Raw genomic sequence first — 21,989 nt, 5'->3', positions numbered from 1 at the left:
AGCTTCGCCCATGTAAAACAAATAGTGTAGTGTTCAATGCGTTCTCCGTGTAAATACTATGTGGACTAATTTTTGTTTTTGCGCATATGGATACTGTGAACAGGCCAGAAGTTTCGAAAACATTGTGGTCTCAACTATAAATACCGTTTCGCAGGAAAAACAAATCAGTTAGTGATTTTCTTTCCTTGTTGCTAGCTCCATTGAAAGATGTTAAAGGTTTTCACCATAGATTTTGCACACACTGAGATTAATGCACATAAACAATTACCTTACCAGGAATTTCTGCCTTACCAAGTAACTATGAACAATTTTCTTCAAAATTGTCCTTTTTTATCCTGACACAAGATTTATTTTGAACTGTCTTCACTAAATATTTATTAAATATATCTAAGGTAATGGCCGAAAACCTAGAGGAAGACCTTCAGTCTGCAGTGGAATGAGGTCAAAAATGGATGGTAACGTTCAACGCTGCCAAGACAAAGCTCGTTTCCTTTAATAATTACATGAAACCTTACCAACCACCAATAGCTTTGGCTAGAGATATTTTACCTGAGAGCACTTCGTTCAAGCTCCTTGGCTTAACGTTCACAGGAAACATGAGGTGGAATAGGTACATTGAGATTATTGCTAAGGCTGCTGCAAAGAAGGTGGGCTCTCTCTATCGTGCTAGAAAGTTACTTACGCCTGAAAGTATCCTGTAACTCTACAAAGCCACCAATCGCCCATGTATGGAGTACTGCTGTCACATTTGCTCCTGGAAAGGGTTCAAAAGAGAGTAGCCAACCTAACAGGTCTCGAACTGTCATCTAAACTTCAGCCCCTGTCCCCCTGACGTAATGTTGCATCCCTCTGCCTGTTTTACAAGTATTTTAATGGTGGATGCTCTGACGAACTACAAGCCGATGAAAATACCCCCGACAAACCCGACAAGCAGCAAAGTCCCACCTCTACACAGTTGAGATCCCTAGATGTAAGAAAGCCTTTTACTCTAATAGCTTCTTCCCCAGAACTGCAGGACTTTGGAATTCTCTTCCGGTTTCCTGCTTCCCCAACAGTACTGACATGCAGAAGTTTAAGGGTAATGTAAACAGACATCTTGCTGCCCAACTCCCTACATAGTACCCCTGCAATTTAGGTCCCTGATAGTAGCCCCCTACATCAAAGTGGCAATGTGCCTTCTTAGGGGCGAAAGTGTAATAAAAAAAAGAAAATTTTTTAAAAAATATTTCTGGACATTCTCTAAAAAATATGTACTTTAATTACACATTAATGAAACGATATCCTTATTAACTTCATAATGGTCCGACCAAAAAGAGGGTTTATACTTCCCCTCTATATCAAATAATTACTGTCTTAAATAAAAATCATTGTTTATACGTGTGAAAAAGGTCATTCGAGTTGATCGCTATTCGTATTATTTGGATTCGTCTGACTACTGTTTCATCTTAAGTGCGATTTGCATATTTTCACATCGATGTAACCTCCGACCTTCTTCAGGTGTATCTTGTTAAACTCGGGAATGTTTTTGTCAAACTTAGGAATTTGGACGGAATTTCGAGCAAAACCCTTTATTTACTTCATGACTTGATAGAGGTCCTAAGTAATTCACAATTGTATTTTTTGGTCGACCGTACTGAGGATTGAACCTTCAACCTTCAGGAGAATATCACTTTTTGCAATTGATTTTTGACAAGTACTCTAACCACTGCACCACGGGTCCTTGCGTAAAACTTTAGGAGCCTTAAACCTATTTTTATTTCTAATTGTAAATATCACTATTTATTACTAATTATTACTATATATTAACGTATATCTATATATCTCTATATATTAATGTTTTTACTTATTATTTATATATATTATCTATTGTTTATAATTACTGGTTCCCATATCGTATTGAATTCTATACTAGGTCTACTTAGTAATTGGTTATTACCCAGCATATGTGCTGCTTCTTTCAGTGCTGTTCTTGACTGTTGTGAATCATTTTTATGTTAAAGGTTGTCGTTGGCACCTCTTCGTAATACTCTTACGACTGGTGACGTCAACCTCCCCTTTACAAAATGCTAATGACTTGCCTCAAATGGAGGCTCAACCTCGTGTCAAATCCATCCCTCATGAGGAGGTTGGTGGGTAGAGACAAGCAATGATGACAGAATACAGACCTTAACATATTTTGAAAAAAAAAAGTGAGGGTACAATAATCGTGACCACAGGATACAGACCTTCAAGTTTTGGGGAGAAGAGGATTGTGGCATGGTCCCTGCCTTTCGTAGATGCCATTTTTTGTAGTGTCTTTGTGCATAGACAAGAATCACACCAGCATTTAATATGAACTGGGGTAAACGAATCAAGGCTTTACAAACAACTTTATCATTTACTTGTCCTTTAACAACTAAATATTTTCGTTTACTCGTCAAATAGAAAAGTTGGTAGCCAAATACATGTGATTTTTGGAATATGGCATCTTCGTTCCATTACAAGTACATACATCATAAAGATATTTTTATATATATTTTTTTTTAAATAAGTGTAATTCTAAGTATACACTGAATTTTATGTAAAGACTTGAAGATATAAACATTCAAATTTATTCAGATGTTTTTAAAACAACCTTCGTTAAAAAAAAAAAAGAATACATTGTTCTATTAAACTTTTATTATTTAAAGAATTAGAATTTGCTCATTTTATTTTTAAAAAAAAAAAAAAGGGTTGAAAAGACATTTTTCATTCACCAATATGCTATGGAAGATCGCCAAAAGACCAATATCTTATTATCTCTAGTTGCCACTTGGAAAAACCAATTGCAAAAGCGACTGTTTCACTCACAACGTAAAGCCCTGCAAATATATATATATATATATATATATATATATATATATATATATATATATATATATATATATATATAAGCGAGATAAGACACTGATAGAATTCAGATGAAAAATCCTGATAGATATTATTGAAGTAATACTTTCAAGGAGATCCACAACCACTCAAAAAACTATTTTCAATAATTGTGCTGAAAAGCAAAATAGTGTCCATTCGCAGCTGAACATTTTGCTAACTGCATTTCATTTCCTCTTATGATATGAGCCATTGTTGAAAATCCATGGATTAAGGAAATTAAAATAACCCCTTCTATATATTCCTTTGTCAAGCAATAAATTCTTAAATCGAATATATGTCTCTATATGTTGTTTTTTCAGAATTTAAAATTAAACCACACAACTTATAAACAGGCATGCATAATTACTTAAGACTTTAAGCCATGGCTGATGGAACGAGAGCCTGCTACTCTGGATTAAATAGGTTCCATTTCAAATTCCATGCAGATTCCCAAGTTTGATAGAAAGATTCCAAAATACACTTGAAGAAAGCTGGAGGTTACATCGATCGAAACATTGTAAAAATAATGCTGGAGATGAAAACGGTAGCCTGAAGAATCCAAAGAATACAATTCAATCCTAATCTTAAAACTTTTGAAACATAAAATTTAAACTTAATTATTTTTGTGTGTCTATTTTTTTTTTTTTTTTTTGCAAACTGTTATCCTCATACTTGTTTCACCAAATTTCGGCCAACTGATTCTCTGGTGTCCTTCAGGGTTCGTGGCACAGTGGATAGAGGCATTGAGTCTCTACGGCTTAAGGTGAGAATTGTCTGAAGATAGCAGTTTCAATCCTACCCAAAAGCAGGCCAGAGGATTAGTTGGCCAAAACGTGGTGAGACAACAACAACAACAACAACAACTATGGAAGGCAGTAATTACTGGGGATACAGTTACATGACTCAACATTCCTATTCCATTGTGGTTAATAGCCTGAAGAAGGCCGGAGGATGAGTTGGTCGAAATGTGGTGAAACAACAATAACTATAAAGATGAGGATAACAGTTTGCAAAAGAATACATAAATTATGAAGCCTCATCTCGGAAACAAAAGAAAAAATATAATTACTCTCCTCCATTCTTCTCTGTCTTTTATTTGTACATAAAGGTAGATGGCTTCCTTTTTCTCGCCATATAAGGTCAACTATACCCGACTTTTTGATCTCTCCATGTATTACGGCTTTTCTATGTTATTCTAACCTTACTTGTAGTGGACGACATGTCTCACCTTTGTATGGTTTTCTTCATTTACATGGGATCTCATATACACAGTTCTTATTCACGATTCTTTCCATAGGGTGATTGACTTGCGTAACATGTTTCCGGGGAGTCAAATCGCTCCTGAATACTGGCCTAATGTCGTATTGATTACATATTCTTGAAGTTTTTCTGACAAGCCCTTTACGTATGATATACAAACTGTGGTGAGTTTTCGGGTGGTGTCCTTTGGTGTCTGATCCAGATTTCTTAGAGCTGATGTTACGCTCTTTGAATAGTTGTTTCGGTGTGTGTGTGTGGGGGGGGGGGGCTCTCTTAAACTTTCCTTCTCCTTTTGGGATGTCGTTTATACTGAAGATTTCACCTTCAACCTCCAGAAGAGTGTATCCACTATGCCACGAGCTCTTACATCAAACATGTTTTGTTTGATGTAAGTAACACTTAAGATGAGAACAGTAGTCCGAAGAACTCAGATAATATGGACAATCAATCGTCATCTAAAATTCTATTGTATTGTTCGGACTACTGTTCTCCTCTTGGTTGTTATTTTATGTAACCCTAGCTTCCAACCTCCGAGTGCATAGTGTCGAAATTCCAGGCAGATTCTTGAGTGTGTTAAAACGAGAATAACATGCAAGATGACAATAGCCTTCTTTTTTTTAACTTGGGAATCATCACTTATCAAGGCTCAAAGGCCACTTGAGGATAAGGGTTAATGAATGTAAGGTGATAGTGTCGTAATCGTTAATAATGTAGATTCTGCAGAATTTGATTATTTATGGGGATGACTTTACAAGAACTTGTTTACATTGGATTTGAAGGCTACCATGCTGTATTCAACTGGGAAACAGCCCAGCGGAACAATGTTCCACAGGCAGGTAGTTCTAGGAAAGAATTGTTGTTCATGGAATCTGCATTTAGATTTAGGCACAGTTAGAGAGTGGGGGAAATCGTTTATAGTAATTGTAGCTAGTGTTACGGACTGGTATGAAGCTGAGTCGGGGTGGATGTCCCCTGGTAAGAATCTTATGACTCTAGGTCAGCGCTTCACCCTACGTTATCGGTAACACAATATAAAAATAAAATAATGACAAGTAAAGTGTCAGCCACGATTTGTGACCTATTTGACACGTTGTCTGAGGTTCTCATTAGCACATTTTGTTCCGAACGATTCAAACTCAAAACAAGAATGACACAAGGCTAGAATCTTAAAACACAAATTTATTCAACATCCTTAAATTTAATATCACACCACAATAGGTTGGGGTGAGGTCGGATGATAAAAAAAAAAGACATCATAAAAGAAAGAAAAGAAAACAAGGTGACAAAAAAAAGATAATAAAAAAAAAACTATTTCTTATTCCGTTATGATTATTTCTTATTTAATTATAATATAACGATAAAACAAAGATAGGCTCACAACATCTCTTCTGTGGGAGAGAGGTTGCAGGGAAGAGAAAAGAGCATCCTCCACTAAGCCACGAAGTCTATTTTGTACTCTGTCAAGGCAGGATAGGCAGGTTTTTTGTTTTTTTTGATGAAAGGAGAGAAGCTTGGTTTTTGATGCATTAATTCAGGGGTTCTCAAACTGGGGTTCTCGAACCCCCAGGGGTTCACAAGAAGATTTCTAGGGGTACTTCGATGGCTGACAAGAAACATTTTAAATAGCGGTAGTTATGGATTATTAAATTCAGTGCTAGCAGGGTGTGTTGCTCCAATCTCACTGTTCTACGCTGGTTTCTAAATTTACAGCGTTGAATACCGATAGTTGAATCTGGTGTGTGTGTGTCGGTTTACTTTTAAAACAGCAACTGTGAGTGAGGGTCGGGTGGACAGTCAGCTAGCTGACACACACTGATACAATCAGAGTTGTTGCCCCTGTCTCCAGCACATTTTGTTTGCCTAACTGAGGTATATTGGTGTTTTCAATTGCGTATTGATTATTCTAATATCATATTATATTATGTTATAACTGCGTTTCATTTTAATGTGATATATATTGTTCGAACATGTTTTCCTCACATATACATAACCACGTGTACGCACGCATATACACATCCTCATACACACACACACACACATGTACGCACACATACGCGCACAAGTACGCACACATGCGAAACGTCAGTTCCCCTGAAAGGAATTCTAGACATGCGCAGTCAGAACACTCACCCCGATATAAAAGTCCACAACACTATTCAACTTCCTCTTTCTTCCCTTTTGCCTGGTTTCGTCAACCAGGCAAGTTCGGCGTCCATAGCTCTTGGTTTGAAGACTTTTCCACGTGGATGACTGCTATCATGAACGCATCATTTTGTTGGGGCAAACACTCCCTTTCTATTTTCCTTTCTACGTGCGGATCGGCCATTTCTCGTTCTCGACTTCATTCCTTTCTTTTCCACGCATGTAGACGTCAACGCCTGAATGAACACATGTTACACCTAAACCATTTTAATTTTGACAGAAAATAAACGACATGTTTATTTTATCCAGCAATTGAGTTTTGTTTCCTTCATTCCATTCGTTTCATTATTCTGTTTTTTAACGGGATTAGGATTTATATGTCTTAGTCCTCTACAATATATATATTTAAATATGTATGAATAAAAAATCAATACGAAAAAAATATAAATATTTATATCTCTTCTGTATTTATTTCCTGTGTGTTGACGTGTAGGAATACAAAAAGTCTTTTGAAAAAAACAAGAATGTTTCCTTCAAAAGCACATAATTTTCGACCGAACCTTCGATGTTCCTCAGTGTGAATATTAACTACTTGTTCTTATATATATATATATATATATATATATATATATATATATAAGAGCAAGTAGTCCCAACACTAATATATATATATATATATATATATATATATATATATATATATATATGTGTGTGTGTGTGTGTGTGTGTGTGTGTATAAGAACAAGTAGTTAATAAAGCATGTTAAAAAACACTTTGAAAAAGAGTTAAAAACATATTTGATTTTAAAAAGGAAGCACTAAATAAGTGGATAGTCCTTAATCCATGGAGTTTTCGAAGAAATACTTTTCTTCTCATCAGAGGGTAGGATTTAGCAAAATGCAAAATATATATATTTTATCATAATATAAAGCTGAATGTGTGTGTGTATGTGTGGTCACGAATAGGCTCCTATATGGTTGACTATTTTAAAAAACTGATTACATATAATGATAGAAGATGTATCGAGACACAGGAATGGGTATGTTTGATCTGGCAGAACAGTGGTTCATTAAAATTGTGGGGTCTGCGTACGCGCCTGGTCCACAAAGTATGGAAATTGTTAGAATTATTTGTACTCAAACTTTGTAAGGTAATTTGCATAAAGCCACTTATGCAAATTACCCACTATTACTTGGAGTTGCTTGCAACAATAAAAAAGAAAAAAAAAGATTAACAGTGAGCACTTCTCAGAAATTACTCTCTTTTTCTGCAATAAACAGAAACTCCTCCAGAACAACTGTTTTGGAAACTTTAACCTTTACTTGTAAATATACGTTATTTTAAATACAAGAATTTTATTGTGTTATTCTTTCTCAAAATTAACCAAGTTGTTCGGATAACAAGGAACCAAGGAAAGAGAGGCGTGTTAGAAATAAAAAAAATTTCTAACAAAATAAAAAATTTAAAAATTAAAAAAAAACGTTTACAAGTGTTTTTGATATAGATGTACATAATAATACTTTGATAAGTATGTTTTAACTTAAATAGGGATGATATAATAAAATTGTGGGGTCTGCGTTCGCCCCTGGCCTCCATAGAATGGAAATAGGCACAAACTTTAATAAAGACATTTCATATCTATCTGCATAAGTATACTTTGATAATTATGTTTCAGTTTGAAGAAATATTGTATAATAAAATTATGGGGTGTTCGTTCACGCCTGACCTCCATAGAATGAAAATATGTCACAAAGTTTAACAAGGTTTTTTAATATAGATCCACAGAATATTGTGATAAGTGTTTCAGTGTGAACAGGTATAGTATAATAAATTATGGAGGTTATCTATTTTATTTTTTACTTCCATCATATTTTGCTTTGGTTTTGATACCCCCAAATTCGAAGCTATCTCTTTACAAGCCTTCCTTTTCATAACCTATCATACTTTCATAAATCAGAGTCCATTTTCTGTAGGTTGTTTTTGAACCCAGTCAACGACAGATACTTTTCTTAGTATATATATATATATATATATATATATATATATATATATATATATATATATATATATATATATATATAAATGTTTAGAGGTACAGAATTTGTATATGGTTTTAAATAAAATACTAGGCGGAAGTTTCTCGAGAGCTCTTTCGGCTATAAATCTCTTCAGGGCTCTCTTTAGATTGCTATCGATTTACTCCTGAAGAGATGATAGCCGAAAGAGCTCTCGAGAAACTTCTGCCTAGTATTTTATTTAAAACCATATATATATATATATATATATATATATATATATATATATATATATATATATATATATATATATATTATCCTGTTTCTTCCTGAATTTTACCTTCTTTTCCAATGGATTGTTACCATATCCTTTTATGTCTTTTTCTTGTTCTTGCTTTCATAATCATTATGAATCTTTATTAACTACTACAAACTACACTATTGGGACGAAATTTTGTAGTCGATAAATGGAGTTTTCAGATAAAAAACAATGGTTTCTACTTCTTTTTTTTGTCAATTCTAATAAGTTACAATGGTAGCTTCCAAATTATGCAGTCGAAATTACCTGAATATTACTGAATTATTAAACAAAAACAACTATAATGCCTGGGAACAGTCAGCTTCCCATGCCAGTACAAAGACTCAGAATGGACTGACACAACATTCTATGTGGTAGAAGTACCAGGATCTGCAGTCGTGGGGCTCCCAACATGTGAAAGGCTAAAGCTAATCACAATCCATGTGGACATCCTTAGAAGATGTTCAACTGTGCCTATCTCCTCCATCACCCAACTGATGTCAGAATACCCCAATCAGTTTGGCAGAATTGGTAACTTTAGTGGCACTGTCAAACTCCTACTAAAGGAAGGTGTGGAACCCTTCATTGACCCTCCCCCCCCCACACACACACATACACAAATGCAGCATCCACTTTAAGGACAAAATAAAGGAGGAAATTAACAGGTTCATCGAAGAAGATGTGCTCCAGAAGGTTGAGGAACACACAGACCGGTGCTCCAGCCTGGCATACATTATTCTAAATGTCCTTATTCTCATACAATTACCTATTCTGTAAGTTTTTAATTTCCATATGTTTTGTGATAGAGTTGCTTTTTTCCCCAATGTAATATGTGCATATATTTTCGTAAATGTAAAAATACACTTGTATTAAAGGATATATCGATTTTAGTTTTCCTCGTGAGTTAAAATCCATAAATGTATTGTTGCATGGTGTGAACGCGATGCTGTTACCATTGCTCGTATAATGTCCGGTATGGCTGGATCAACAATGGCGGGAACTTGTACCGCGCTGAAATATCGTTATCATTCTTAATATAGGAAGAGGTGGGTTAGTATTTTGTAGATATTTTGTACATTTATCTAACAATTTAATAAACAAAAAAAGATGGGTCTATCAATTAGACCTTATTTATCAGTTTAGGGGAAAACTTGTTAAATCAGAAAGAGACCTTTAGCAGCCGAAACTTACTACAATCACAGGCAGGAGCTAATTCTTGCGGCTCGAGATTTGAAAGCCATTTTCTCCCTGGCTTGTCCAATCAGAAGCCAGTTCTCAATCACGTGATCGAGTACATAAAAGGCGAAATCTGAAACTCTTACTCCTCTTTCTCCCTGCTCTGCTCGTCAGCGCACATCGTCGGAGGGTTTTGACCCCCGGCTAAAGTGAGTATAACAAGCCAATATGGTTTTCTTCTAACTCCCACTTATTTCCACGTGCAGTATCCACACAAACTTTCTTTATCATGTTGCAGAACTGCTCTCCTCGATACACCGACACCGACACACACACACACACACACACACACACACACACACTACAACACTTAAATTCACTGAAGACTTTGCTCTTTCTTTCTCCTTTAACTGGCCTACTTTGTCTCAATGACTGCTGGCTGCAGGCATGTGTGGACTGAGCTGTTCTCTACTCAACTAGCCCATTTCTCTTGTGTACACGCTACTAACGAAGATAACAAATAAAGTTGTTTATTAAATGTTAAAATGAGATTCCTTTCCATTGTCTTCATTATTAACTAAAGATCTTAACAATGATTCTGTAACAGAACCACTGTGTCGCGGACTAAAAGACAGCATTACATGTTCAATTTTACATGGGATCGGTTTACCTCATGGGAAATGAGCCAGTGTTTTCACGTTTGTCATTGTGTCATGCTTCAGAGTAATTACAACTGTGATAGAGACACTTACACAATACGAAAAATTTATGGTGCCTAAGGTGCCCAATCTCAGCAAGTCAAACAGTGTGAGGTTGGGTGTCTTTGCTTTTAGGTTCTTCCTGCTGGACAGATAGTTTAATTCAAATCCTTGGGTTTGGTTTGAACTAGATCTTTGGCTGGAGAAGGATTTGTCAGAGGTATAATCAAAGATCAAAGGGTTGATTTAGGCTTTGAAAGAAACTTTCCTTAAAAAGTAGAACTACTTCTGCGCATGCACAGCTTTTCCTAATTTTCACCAAACTATTTTGTGGGGCAATTGCATACATAAAATCTCTTGCGTAGTGATTAGCAGTAGTTTGGTTGTTAAAACTCATGTACAAATACATTAGCAATTCAAACATTTCCGCACATGCATGAATCTTTCACTCATTTCTCTTTCTGCTCATCTATTTGGACACAAATTCAGTTCCAGCAGATTTGACAGGACACTGTATTGCCTTCCTAATCTACTGCTGGGAATTTCTTTCACGCATACAAAACCACAGTGAAAAAAAAAAAAAACAATTCCAAGAATACAAACTATCCATGGAACCAATAACTTTTCTCTTTTCTTTTCCAAGATGGCGACCAGCATGCCTCATGAAGGTCGGAGCTTACACTGACTGAAACGTTGCACAAATAACATTCAAGATGAAAACAATAGTCCGGTCAAAACAAGTAACAGTCTTTATTTAAAAAATTCAGAACTAGTCCCGTTCATCTTTGTTTATTTCTGGGGTCCTTGAAACCTAATTGATCCAGTAATTCAAGGCTTTGTACGAACTCTAGCAAACAAGGTATGTGCTGTAGCAGTTATATAACTTTATATACATGCAATATCTTACATTATATCAAGTTGCAGTTCGGTCAACGTATTAATACACAAGCAATTAGTGCACCACCAACATGTGCACTTACCATCTACTGATTTCCACCCAAAGTATTTAGCACCAAAGATAAATCAGTTGCCAAGTAGATTTCGTCAGAACAAGAAAGTCCCTATTGTATTCTCGTCTTGTGCCAAAAAGCGTGAAGGTGAAAGATGAAACTCCAGAACACCACATTCTGCTTGCGACAAAAGTCAGCTGATCCAGCCTCTGTCTTTATGTTTCAGTGTTCTTTTTGAATAAAGTTCGTTCATATTCCAGTAGAGATGTTTGAACTTGAATGCTTACAGAAGAGAACTTGAATGGCTACTAGACACTATCCTCGAGTGTCTTAGGTGTCTCCGTACAAGGACAACCTGGCATGAGGATATATTTCCCTACGAATACAATATTCAAAAACACATAGTATTCGCAGCAAAAATAAGATCTCTTTGGTATGTGTTGTGAAGGAACATAACTGGCTATACACCGGTTACAAACTGTATATATATATTGGACTGTTTGGCAGACAGCGGCAGACAGCGGCAGACAAGCAGTCGCAGTAAGACGGATAGTCTTACGTGTTGATTATCAGACTTTCTTCCCCATACTTGTTACTATGTACTTCTATTTACCTTAGGCGAGCAGCCTTACGTTTCTGTATTATAAATAAACCCCATTACACATACCACTCGGTGTAACTCACGTTTGTCTTTATTTCCTAAGTATTTAGGAATATAACAGTATGACTAACCCACACTGGCTTTTTTCAAAGAATGATGCACCTTCTCCAAATGATGTTACCTCAAGTAAAAGACTTGCTGAATCTGCATTGATGAACACAAGAGGAAACATGCTATTAGAAAAGACAGAGCAGTCAGTGCCTCTGCTACAAAATACTCTCACAGATTCCATACATGTGAGAGATATTCAGAGCATGGATCAGATTGATGACTCATCTCTTAACCCACATCCGCATGATCGCAATCGTCTTCACAAGCGAATGGAACTTGAATGCCTACTAGACATTATCCTTGAGTGTCTAAGGTCTCTCCATACAGGGGTTTGGCATGAGGGTAATTTTCGCTACAAGTAAACTCTAAATATTCTAAATCATATATGATATATTTTATAGTATTTGCAGCCCAAATAATATCTCCTCAATATGGTTAACCTACACTGACTTTTATGAGGAGTAGTACACCTTCTCCAAGTGATGTTACTTTGAATAACAGCACAAAGATGGATAATCCTCTAGAGTGAGATAATTTTTTTTCTTGGAATCAGATGAGACCAAGAGACCACAAGAAAGATACCATAACATATTTAATTGGTCATTTGGTGAAAGGGACATACATAATGTTATAAACCTATTTTTTTTACTAATTCTGACTTTTACGAGGAATGGTGCACCTTCTCCAAGTGATGTTACCTCAAGTAATAGCTTGAAACTGGCTACTTCACCAGTCTAGATGAATTCTTGATGGAATGCAGTAAAGCTAATGAGACCAGAAGAAAGGTATACTATAAGATTTTTAAATGGTCAGTTGGTGAGAGGGAAATAATGTTCTCAACTTCTTTACTAACTCAGTGTTTGACGGGTCAAAGAAAAATTTTAATGGAATATTTGAATGTCTCTGTATATCATATAAAGATCAAGTGTTAGCCCTAGGAAGGTGGAGGGCTTCTGGACTTCTGGGAGTTTTGACGGAATTAAAAATGGAGCAAATACATGGTGAACTTTCATACAACTTGTCTTTTTTTACAATTTAAATTTCTAATACTTACCATGTATATTTTAAATTGTAAATTACATGGCTAATTCACACTGGCTTTTACGAGGAATGGGGCACCTTCTCCAAGTGATGTTACCTCAAGTAATGGTATGAAGCTGGATACTGCAGATAAATTCTTGTTCTGGAATCTGGTCATACCAAAAGACCACAAGAAAGGTATACTATACTGTTATGGGGTTAAATGGTAATAAACGAAAGGAACACAGGACTTTTAGGAAACAAACATGTATTCACATAGATTATAGGCAAAGTGATGGTACAAGAGGAAGTGACATCATGAGATAGTCGATTAATTCCATGGAGGGGCGTCTCCAACATATAACATATTTAAAAGATCAATTGAAGAGAGGAAAATTATGTTCTCAATTTCTTTACTAACTCAGTGTTTGGGATGTAAAGGAGAACTTTAATGTAATGTTCGACTATGTATCTTTTATAGAGATCAAGTGTTGGCCCCAGGAAGGGGGTCCCTAGATTTTTGAGAACTTTGACGGAAGTAAAATGAAACAAAATAAACGCTTATAAAAAAAAAAGATAAGTGATGATGTTTTGTATTTCAATTTTATCTACTGTTATTTTCTTGGCGGGCAGGAAGAAACAGAAACAGAGAGAAAAAAAATAGAACAATCGCAGGAAACGACTAAAGTCACCAACTCCTGAATGTTATCGTTTTTTGTCTTTTTTACTTTAATCATCACCTATTGCTTTACATGTGTTCAAATATTTTATAACTAGAAGGCCACCCTGCACTGCCCGGTCGTAAAATATGCTTAAATATGATATTTTGATTAATGCAAATCTTTAAAGGAATATTTGAATATCTATGTATCTCATATAGAGATCAAGTGTTAGTACCAGGAAGTTAACACCAGGAAGTACCAGGAAGTACCAGGAAGTGCGCCCCTTGATTTCTAAGAATTTCGATTGAATTAAAATGAAACAAAAAAAAGGAGATTCTTTCTTTATTCAATGTTCAAGTTCAATCAGATGCATTAAGATACCGCTAACTATTAACATGTGACTTTTTTTCATTCTGATGTTCTTCTAAACCGATCATTTCCCAACCAAAGTGGTTGTGTGTGTGTGTGTGTGTGTGTGTGTGTGTGTGTGTGTGTGTCGGCACTAATCCTATTCAGGTTTAACCGGCTTCCTCCGAAGAAGTAAGTTTCATGGGAATATGAAATTCACAAGCTGTCCCCAGTCACATGTATATCCCTGTCAGGGGAAATGACGACATTAGGTTTTTGCAACTCTTACGTACAGCGCCTGGAATTTACAAATTGGTAACCCATTTTAGCAATGACGTTGCTTAACTCCGGTGATCTGGTGGGAACCGGTGTGTCAATGTGATTATGCCGTATATTTGGCATCAAGAGGAGTTTGTCAACACTACTGCATAGTGAGTGTTTTTAATTGCATGCAGGACTTGAAACTGAACAGTGCAAATTTATTGGCAGCAAAACAGCACGCAGATTGTGTGAAATTTTTCTTGAGTTTGCTTAAGTATGAAATTAGTGGGCTTCCAGCATTTGGCATAAAATATTCCAGCAGTGCTTTCATAGGACTGGTCCCCCCTCGCCAATCCTTCATGATAAACACCCGTCTAGCTAAAACCACTGTCAGTAATTTCACCCACTCTTTATCTGTGCTTAAATCAAAACGTAGATTCCATGAACATAGCTTTTTTTCTGAGAAGTGCACGCTTATGGAATTCTCTTCCGTTTGCCTGTTTCCCACCTGACTACAACTTGGACGTCTTCAAGTCCAACATAAACAAATTCCTGGATAATCACTCCCTTAAGTAAGACACTTTATCAAATCTCCAATACCAACTATTACTACGATATTATCCCATTGATTATTGTACACAAAATAACCCTTATTCCCGAGTGGCTTCCGGGCCTTGATAAGTGGTGATCTCCATGTAAAAAAAAAGAAGAAAGAAATCTAGCCTTCAGGCTAGGATCAAAGCATCCTGTTTGGGTAATAGCGTGAATGTGGTATTGCGGTGATTGGTGAAGTGAAAGTGATGGATAAATAATAAAAGGATTCTGTAGTTCATTCATTCCATATAAATCAGATGATTTTATTATTGGTAATTCGTTTCCTCAATACCTTTTTTAGTTAGAATACTTTCTGAAAAGACTTCGGATGCTTAAATAAATAAGCAACCACGTGAAAGTTGATAACATTCTAAGTGAAAGCGTTTCTATGGAATGGACTGGATTCAAACTTGACACATTCAGGTTGTCAGTTCATGTCCTTGACCACTGCGTGAGCCTTTTCTAGTCTCACACAAAAACACGAGTTCACATCTCAAGCTATATTACTTGTCATATACATACGCACACACAAACATACGCGCACATGTACACACAAGTAGATATATTAACGTTCGCATACATACACTCATATTCACGTGTATACACACACACGCTAACGTACGCACATGTACGCACAGATGGACAATGTTACTTCCCTTTCAAAGGAAATCCACACATGCGCAAAAGACCACTGGAAACAATTCTAAAAGCAAGAGCAATAAGCAGCATCTTTATTTTCCAACCTGCCTTCCGAGGTGAGTGGTCCAGTAGGCATTCAAGTTAGATTAAAAAATGTGTTTAGTTTAAAGTGGGACAGATAGTTTTAAGATTAATTTGTAAAAATTGTATGTTTCACTTTTTTAAACAAATAATTCAAAGTGTGGTATCTGTTCTATGCCCTCATTTTTAAGGGGATGCCAATGGAACAGTACATGTATTTTTGTTTCTCTCTCAAGTGCTTCTTTTAGAGGAGTTGGGTGTTCTCCACAATAAAAACTGACCTTGTGTCTAACTTTTTTCTATAAGGGCTGGCATGACACAAAGTCAGTTTAAAGTGGGAATATATCCAATTCTCCTCAAACCTGCAGTCTGAATGGAACAACAATAAAATAAATAAATAAATAAAATTGCCTCAGTCCAAAAGGATTTCTTCTCTCTAACGGAGGACAGAAGAAATCGTATACTTTGATCCTTGCCTAGAAGCAAGCTAACCAAGAATAACATTATTGAACACGCATATTTACTAATTCAGACATGGCTAACGTAAATAGAAGGCCGTTCCATTAAAGTCCCATAACCTGGTGGCGTCACAGAATAAAGTACAATGACTACGATTAGGCGATAGATGACTATTACGAGGACCATTTTAAAACTAATGTATTTTAAAATTAATAATTAAATACACTGTGAAAGACAGAATTTCGCTACAATATTTCCTGGCAAAACATACTCTCTTTTTAATTGCATGTCCAAATGTAAAATAATTTTTTTATCATTTGGGGAAAAAAACAGTCATTTTTGGATCAGTTTTATAAATCTCTCGGCAAAATTTAAGAATTAAAACAGAAAATAACCATTCTCGTAACAGCCGTCTATCACCTAGCCGTGGCCATTGTACTTTATTCTTTGACGTCAGCAAGCTACATGACTTTAATGGAAGGGCCTTCTAGTTGGCCACGTTTGAATAAATAAATAAATATGTTTGCCATTTAGCTTTGCTCTCGTGCGAAAACAAGTATTTTTTATGTATACTCATAAAAAATCGTTACATATCTAGGTAATAGATTTATTTGCAAAACAGCTTACAAACATCTGACTCATATCCGATAATGAGTCAATAATTCATTTGGTGAGAAACTCACCGTTCGATTTTTGTTTTCTTTTGTTTTCTTTTTAACCTAGAATTTTGCAATCTAGGATTTCATTATATATATATATATATATATATATATATATATATATATATATATATATATATATATATATATATATATATGGACGGAATTTAATTTTAGCCAATATTTTAACTTTATATATATATATATATATATATATATAAGTTAAAATATTGGCTAAAATTAAATTCCGTCCATCTTTGTTGACATTCTTCGTCAGCTGATCTGATACACCTGAATGTCCTGGAAAAGTCGCTTTTGATTGTTTACAGTCTTAAAATATTGTTATTTTTAAAAAAAAAACAGCCAAGTTCGTTTGTATATTTTAAAATTGGCAACCATAAATAAGAAGTGACTTTCCCAGGCCATTTTTATACCTTTATTTTATTTATTTATTATTTTTGTGTGTATTCTCAAAACAAGTAAATACACATATACACGCATCGATCAATTAATGTTTCTTTAAATTACGAGCTGCATAATATGTCAGATCCGGTAAGAAACAGGACTTTAATTAAATTCATTTATCTATAAGCACACGCACAAAATTAAAAACAAAATATTGTTTGCTTGCTTTTGTTTTTGTTTTGTTTTTTGCCGCATAAAAAATAAATAAATATATTATTCATTGATAAATTACAAAGAAAAAAATGTCGATGCTGCGGACCTGTCATTTTTAAGGACGAACTTCCGGTTAAGGGTTTTTTTTTTTTTTTGGAATTACACGTGCGAAACCATCCGACTTGAAATCTTAATCATGGGTAAAGTTAAACATGAAAAATCTAATAAGAAAAAGAAAGGGATGGACTTGAGTGATCAGATACTCGAGGATAAGAGTGTCCGACCACCAGGGAGAACGAAACAAAAACCGAATCGGCATGAATCCGATGAAGAAGTAAGTTTTTTTTTGTGTTTTTTTCTTCTAAATAAACACGAACATAAGCATGGCTTTCGCATTGTAGGATAACAATGTTTCGATTTTCTGTTAAAAAAAAAGAAATGAATAACCTTTACTTTGAGTAATTTTAATTTATACCGTATTATTGTAGTAGAACCAGCTTACGTTATATTATTATTATTATTATTTTAATCGTAAGTTTTAACATCAATATTTGGGATGATGTGAAGGAAGGAGTAAATTTATAGAATCACTCCCGCCTGTAAAGAAGTGTTTTTTTTTGGGGGGGGGGTGTAAGGCAAGATAAGTTAGTTTTCTACCAAACTGGATAATTTTTTGTTTTTATTTAATCATCATATCTTGTCGCTCCATCTCTTCAACCAGCGGCGTGCGACTTTCATTACCAACACTGAGGTATTCGTCCGTGCAGTTGGGCCCCAGTGGGCAAGATGTTAAAATGTTCTCGATGGTCTGAACTTGGCCACCACAGAGGCATTCAGCAGTTGTAGAGTAACCCCACATGAGGAGGTTGTCGCCAGTTTTTGCAACTTTTGCCCTTGCCCTATTCAGAGTGACGCAGTGACGCACTCCGAACGGGACAGGTGTGACTGCCAGGTGGTAAGGTTTCACTGGGCTCTGGCAGTGCTATATTTGTAGGCTGAGGGTCTACCTCTCTCCACATCTGCAGCCGGTAAGAGGCTGTAGGAGTGTCCGGTAGTTCCTCCACTGTGGCAAAGCTTCGCCGGGACACAAGTCGTCTAGCCACCTTCGAGTAGCCATAGAGAGAGTGTCTGGGGTCTTCGAGTTGTTTAGTACGCTCAACTCTCGCAATTATATCCCGGCGGACTTTAGGTGGTGGTATGCCACTTAATCGGTATAGGGCTGGTAGAGGTGTGCTTTTTAAGTTTCCGGTTATGATCCGGCAAGCTTTGTGGAGATCTGCGTCAATGCGGTGAGCATGGGCTGAGCGAGACCATACTGCAGCGCCATATTCAGCCGTGGAGTAACATAGGGCTAATGATGTTGTCCTTAGCGTGTGTGGGTCTGCTCCCCAACTCGAGTTAGCCAGTATGTTGACTAAGTTAATTCGAGGCGCGATCTTCTTTCGGAGCTTTTCTATGTGTGTCTTGAAGGAGAGAGTTCGGTCCAGTGTGATGCCAAGGTAGACTGGATATGGTTCATTTACTAGCTCCTTACCTTCCCATTGGATCTTCAGTTTCCTGTTGGCTATGTGGTTGTTAAGGTGGAAACTACAAACTTTCCCAGGATTGGGATTGAGGAACTATTTCTTATAGTAGGAGGCTAGGGTTTTTAAGGCATTGGAGATTCTTTTCTCAATTGCTTCAAAACTCTTGTCTTGTGTCGCAAGACACGTGTCATCCGCATAGATGAATCTACGGATGTCTGTAAATTCTGGTAGGTCATTTGTATAGATGTTAAACAAAGTCGGCGCCAAGACAGAACCCTGGGGCAGACCATTCTTCTGTGACCTCCACCGACTACCATCCATTTCGACAAAGAATCTTTGATTCCGGAGAAGAGATTCACTAATGGAAACCATTTTTCTGTTCTTCAAGGTCTGGCCAACTTTCAGCAGAAGTGCTCGGTGGTTGATGGTGTCATAGGCTGCCGTGAGGTCGATAAATACAGCCCCTGTGATTTTTTTTCTTTCATACCCATCCTCTATGTACTGAGTCAAGTTCAGAACCTGACCAACACATGAACATTTTATTTAATGTAACATGTTTATTGAGATTGAAAAACATACAGTGTTTACCGATGTATTTGAAAATTCCAAATGGCGCCTAACTCTGCTGAACATGGTAAGTTTGGGAAAATGAGTTAAGAATAAAAAAATTATACCAAATACTGTTAAAAACCCACCGAATATATGTCAGTGTATGTCACGGTAACATATATTGAGCTAGTTTCTAACAGTATTTTGTCCGAAAAGCGATCACCTAGATTTTCCCAAATCCCAGTACCCTGTATATCAAATTTCGAGTCTGTAGACTTAAAATTGAGTTATTGCGTAGGGAAATGTACACACACAGACACATTCACTTTTATAGATATATATATATATAAAGGGCAAAATGTGTGTGTGTTTGTATGTCTTGCAAAAACTTGGACATGGATCTAACTTAATAATTTGATTTGATCCCAAAACAATACATGTTAAGGGGTCATAATATGGGTCAAAGTTTAAAAAAAAATTGACCGCTGCGGTCTCTACTAAATTACTTAGCCAATGTTTGGTCTAAACATTTTAAATATTACATAGAGGGAATTCCGAGATAGGGCAAGCTTTTTAATTAATGTTTGTTTTATGGTCATTCTAGGAGAGTATATGTTTTATCGGGACACGCCGTATAAAACAATATACACATTCCCAAACCAATAAAAGCAAACACACACACGCACACACACACACACACATAAACACACACACTACCCCACTCTAAAGGAAAAGAAAAAAACATTAGCAGAAAGAGATAGCGACTACAGCCAGGTCAACGTCTCCCTGGACAACCCCAATAAAAGAGTAATAAAAATCTTCAGACGACAAATATTGAAAAATTGGCCAAAAAACATTAATTCCTTCATCCTCAAGTATGCAGTTTTCTACAAGGAGGGGTCGCTTTGTTCGCCAACATTTTCACTAGTTATTGTCTTCTTTTGATTGACTAGTCTTAATTTCAACATTTGTGACTTTCGTTTTTTTTTTCCGTGTAGGCATCAACTAAGACGTTACGTTTTCTTAAACTTTCTTTTTCTCCTTCGAATTACAGGTTCGAGCCTGCTTGCCTACTACCACTTTTTTTTTTTTTTTTTTTAATACCTGTATCCACCACACGTTGTTTTCATCCCTCCCCTCCGCTACTACCAACTTTTTAAAAAAAATTAAATGGTGTACTAAACGGATTTTACCTGGAAATAAGTTAAAATCATTGTACTCCTACGTAATTTTCATGTATTAGGCTTCTTTGTAAGGGTTTACTTGGGGAGGAGGGCATCGCTTATCAAGCGAAAGATTTTAATCAAAAAGATAAAAAAAATTTTAAATATGATAATATAAATATTTTTTAAAATGTTCTTTTTCAGTTTGTTGATGAAAAATTATCAAGAAATATCCTCGAACAAGTTCGACTACAACAGGAAGAACTTGAAGAAGAACATGGTGTTTCCAAGACGAAAAAATCTCAGTAAGAATTTTTTTAAAAATATTTTTTTTAAGTACTTCTACAGTTTATGGGCCATGCTTTTTTTTTTTTTTTTTTTTTTTAGATGAGGTTTTCAGTTGAATTCAATTCTTACAGTATCTTTTATTAAATTCTCAGGTGAATGTACAGAATAGTTAACTCCCCCCTCTGTTAAGAATAGGTTTCTAAATAATATTTCAGTAAGGTCTGTAAACTACGAATTACCTTTTCTTTCTTTTTTTTTTATTAGAATGTTGGAAATCTTTGCTCTATTTTATTCAAACTGTTTCCATCCATTTTTACATGTTTCAAATCTGAGTTTTTTTTTGTTTTTTTTATGAGCTGTACCTACTCTGCGTTGCCAGGTAAAAATCATATTGCCGGGCGGAGGGTTTAGTCATATACTGTTTAAAATACACCAAAATATCCTAAGTTGTTACAATTTTCCCAAAAGTTGACCATATTTTGGATTTTTGGAAGCATAAGACATAGCCACCTTCATCTATGAAATTCAAGCAGGGAAACAAATTTCATTGCTTAAAGGGAAATAACTCACAGAGTAAATGAAAACTTACCTTCATTTTTAAATGCAGGTTATGTTGGTTATAATAATAAAAATAAATTAAAAATATAACTTTATATATTTCTAAATAGAATACTTCAAGTAATTCTATCACTAATTTCCATTAAAAATTTGGAGCTAATTATTAAAACAGATTTTCTTTGATATGATATGCAAATGAGATAACCTCTTGAATGTTGATTCCTTTTGAATAAATAGTATATATATATAAATCATGCAGGAATAAACCTACATAAGTCTGTTTTCAGTCTTAAAATTTCTTTGTGAAACAGACAGGAATACCACTTTGATTATTAAAAGAAAAATCTAACTTGATCTTTAATGTGCTATAAACCATGTTAATATGTGTTAATTGTTTAAATGAATTTTATATGAACAATCCAAG

At 35.5% G+C, this 21,989-nt stretch overlaps 1 protein-coding gene across 1 annotated transcript in view; it reads left to right on the top strand.

The window, feature by feature from the left end:
- Positions 1–17,609: 17,609 nt before the first annotated feature.
- Positions 17,610–21,989, top strand: part of LOC145279997 (bystin-like) — a 42,356-nt gene continuing 37,976 nt past the window's right edge. Inside the window, exons 1-2 of the mRNA XM_080131607.1 lie at positions 17,610–17,815; positions 20,924–21,024. Coding sequence (XP_079987733.1) covers positions 17,678–17,815; positions 20,924–21,024 — 239 coding nt within the window. The 5' untranslated portion in view covers positions 17,610–17,677. The remainder of the gene's footprint in view (positions 17,816–20,923; positions 21,025–21,989) is intronic.

The sequence above is a fragment of the Euprymna scolopes genome, chromosome 7 (genome assembly GCF_053919585.1).
Source record: "Euprymna scolopes isolate OS-2025 chromosome 7, ASM5391958v1, whole genome shotgun sequence".
In the NCBI taxonomy this organism is placed as follows: Eukaryota; Metazoa; Mollusca; class Cephalopoda; order Sepiida; family Sepiolidae; genus Euprymna; species Euprymna scolopes.
This window is presented reverse-complemented; position numbering and strand designations above follow the sequence as displayed.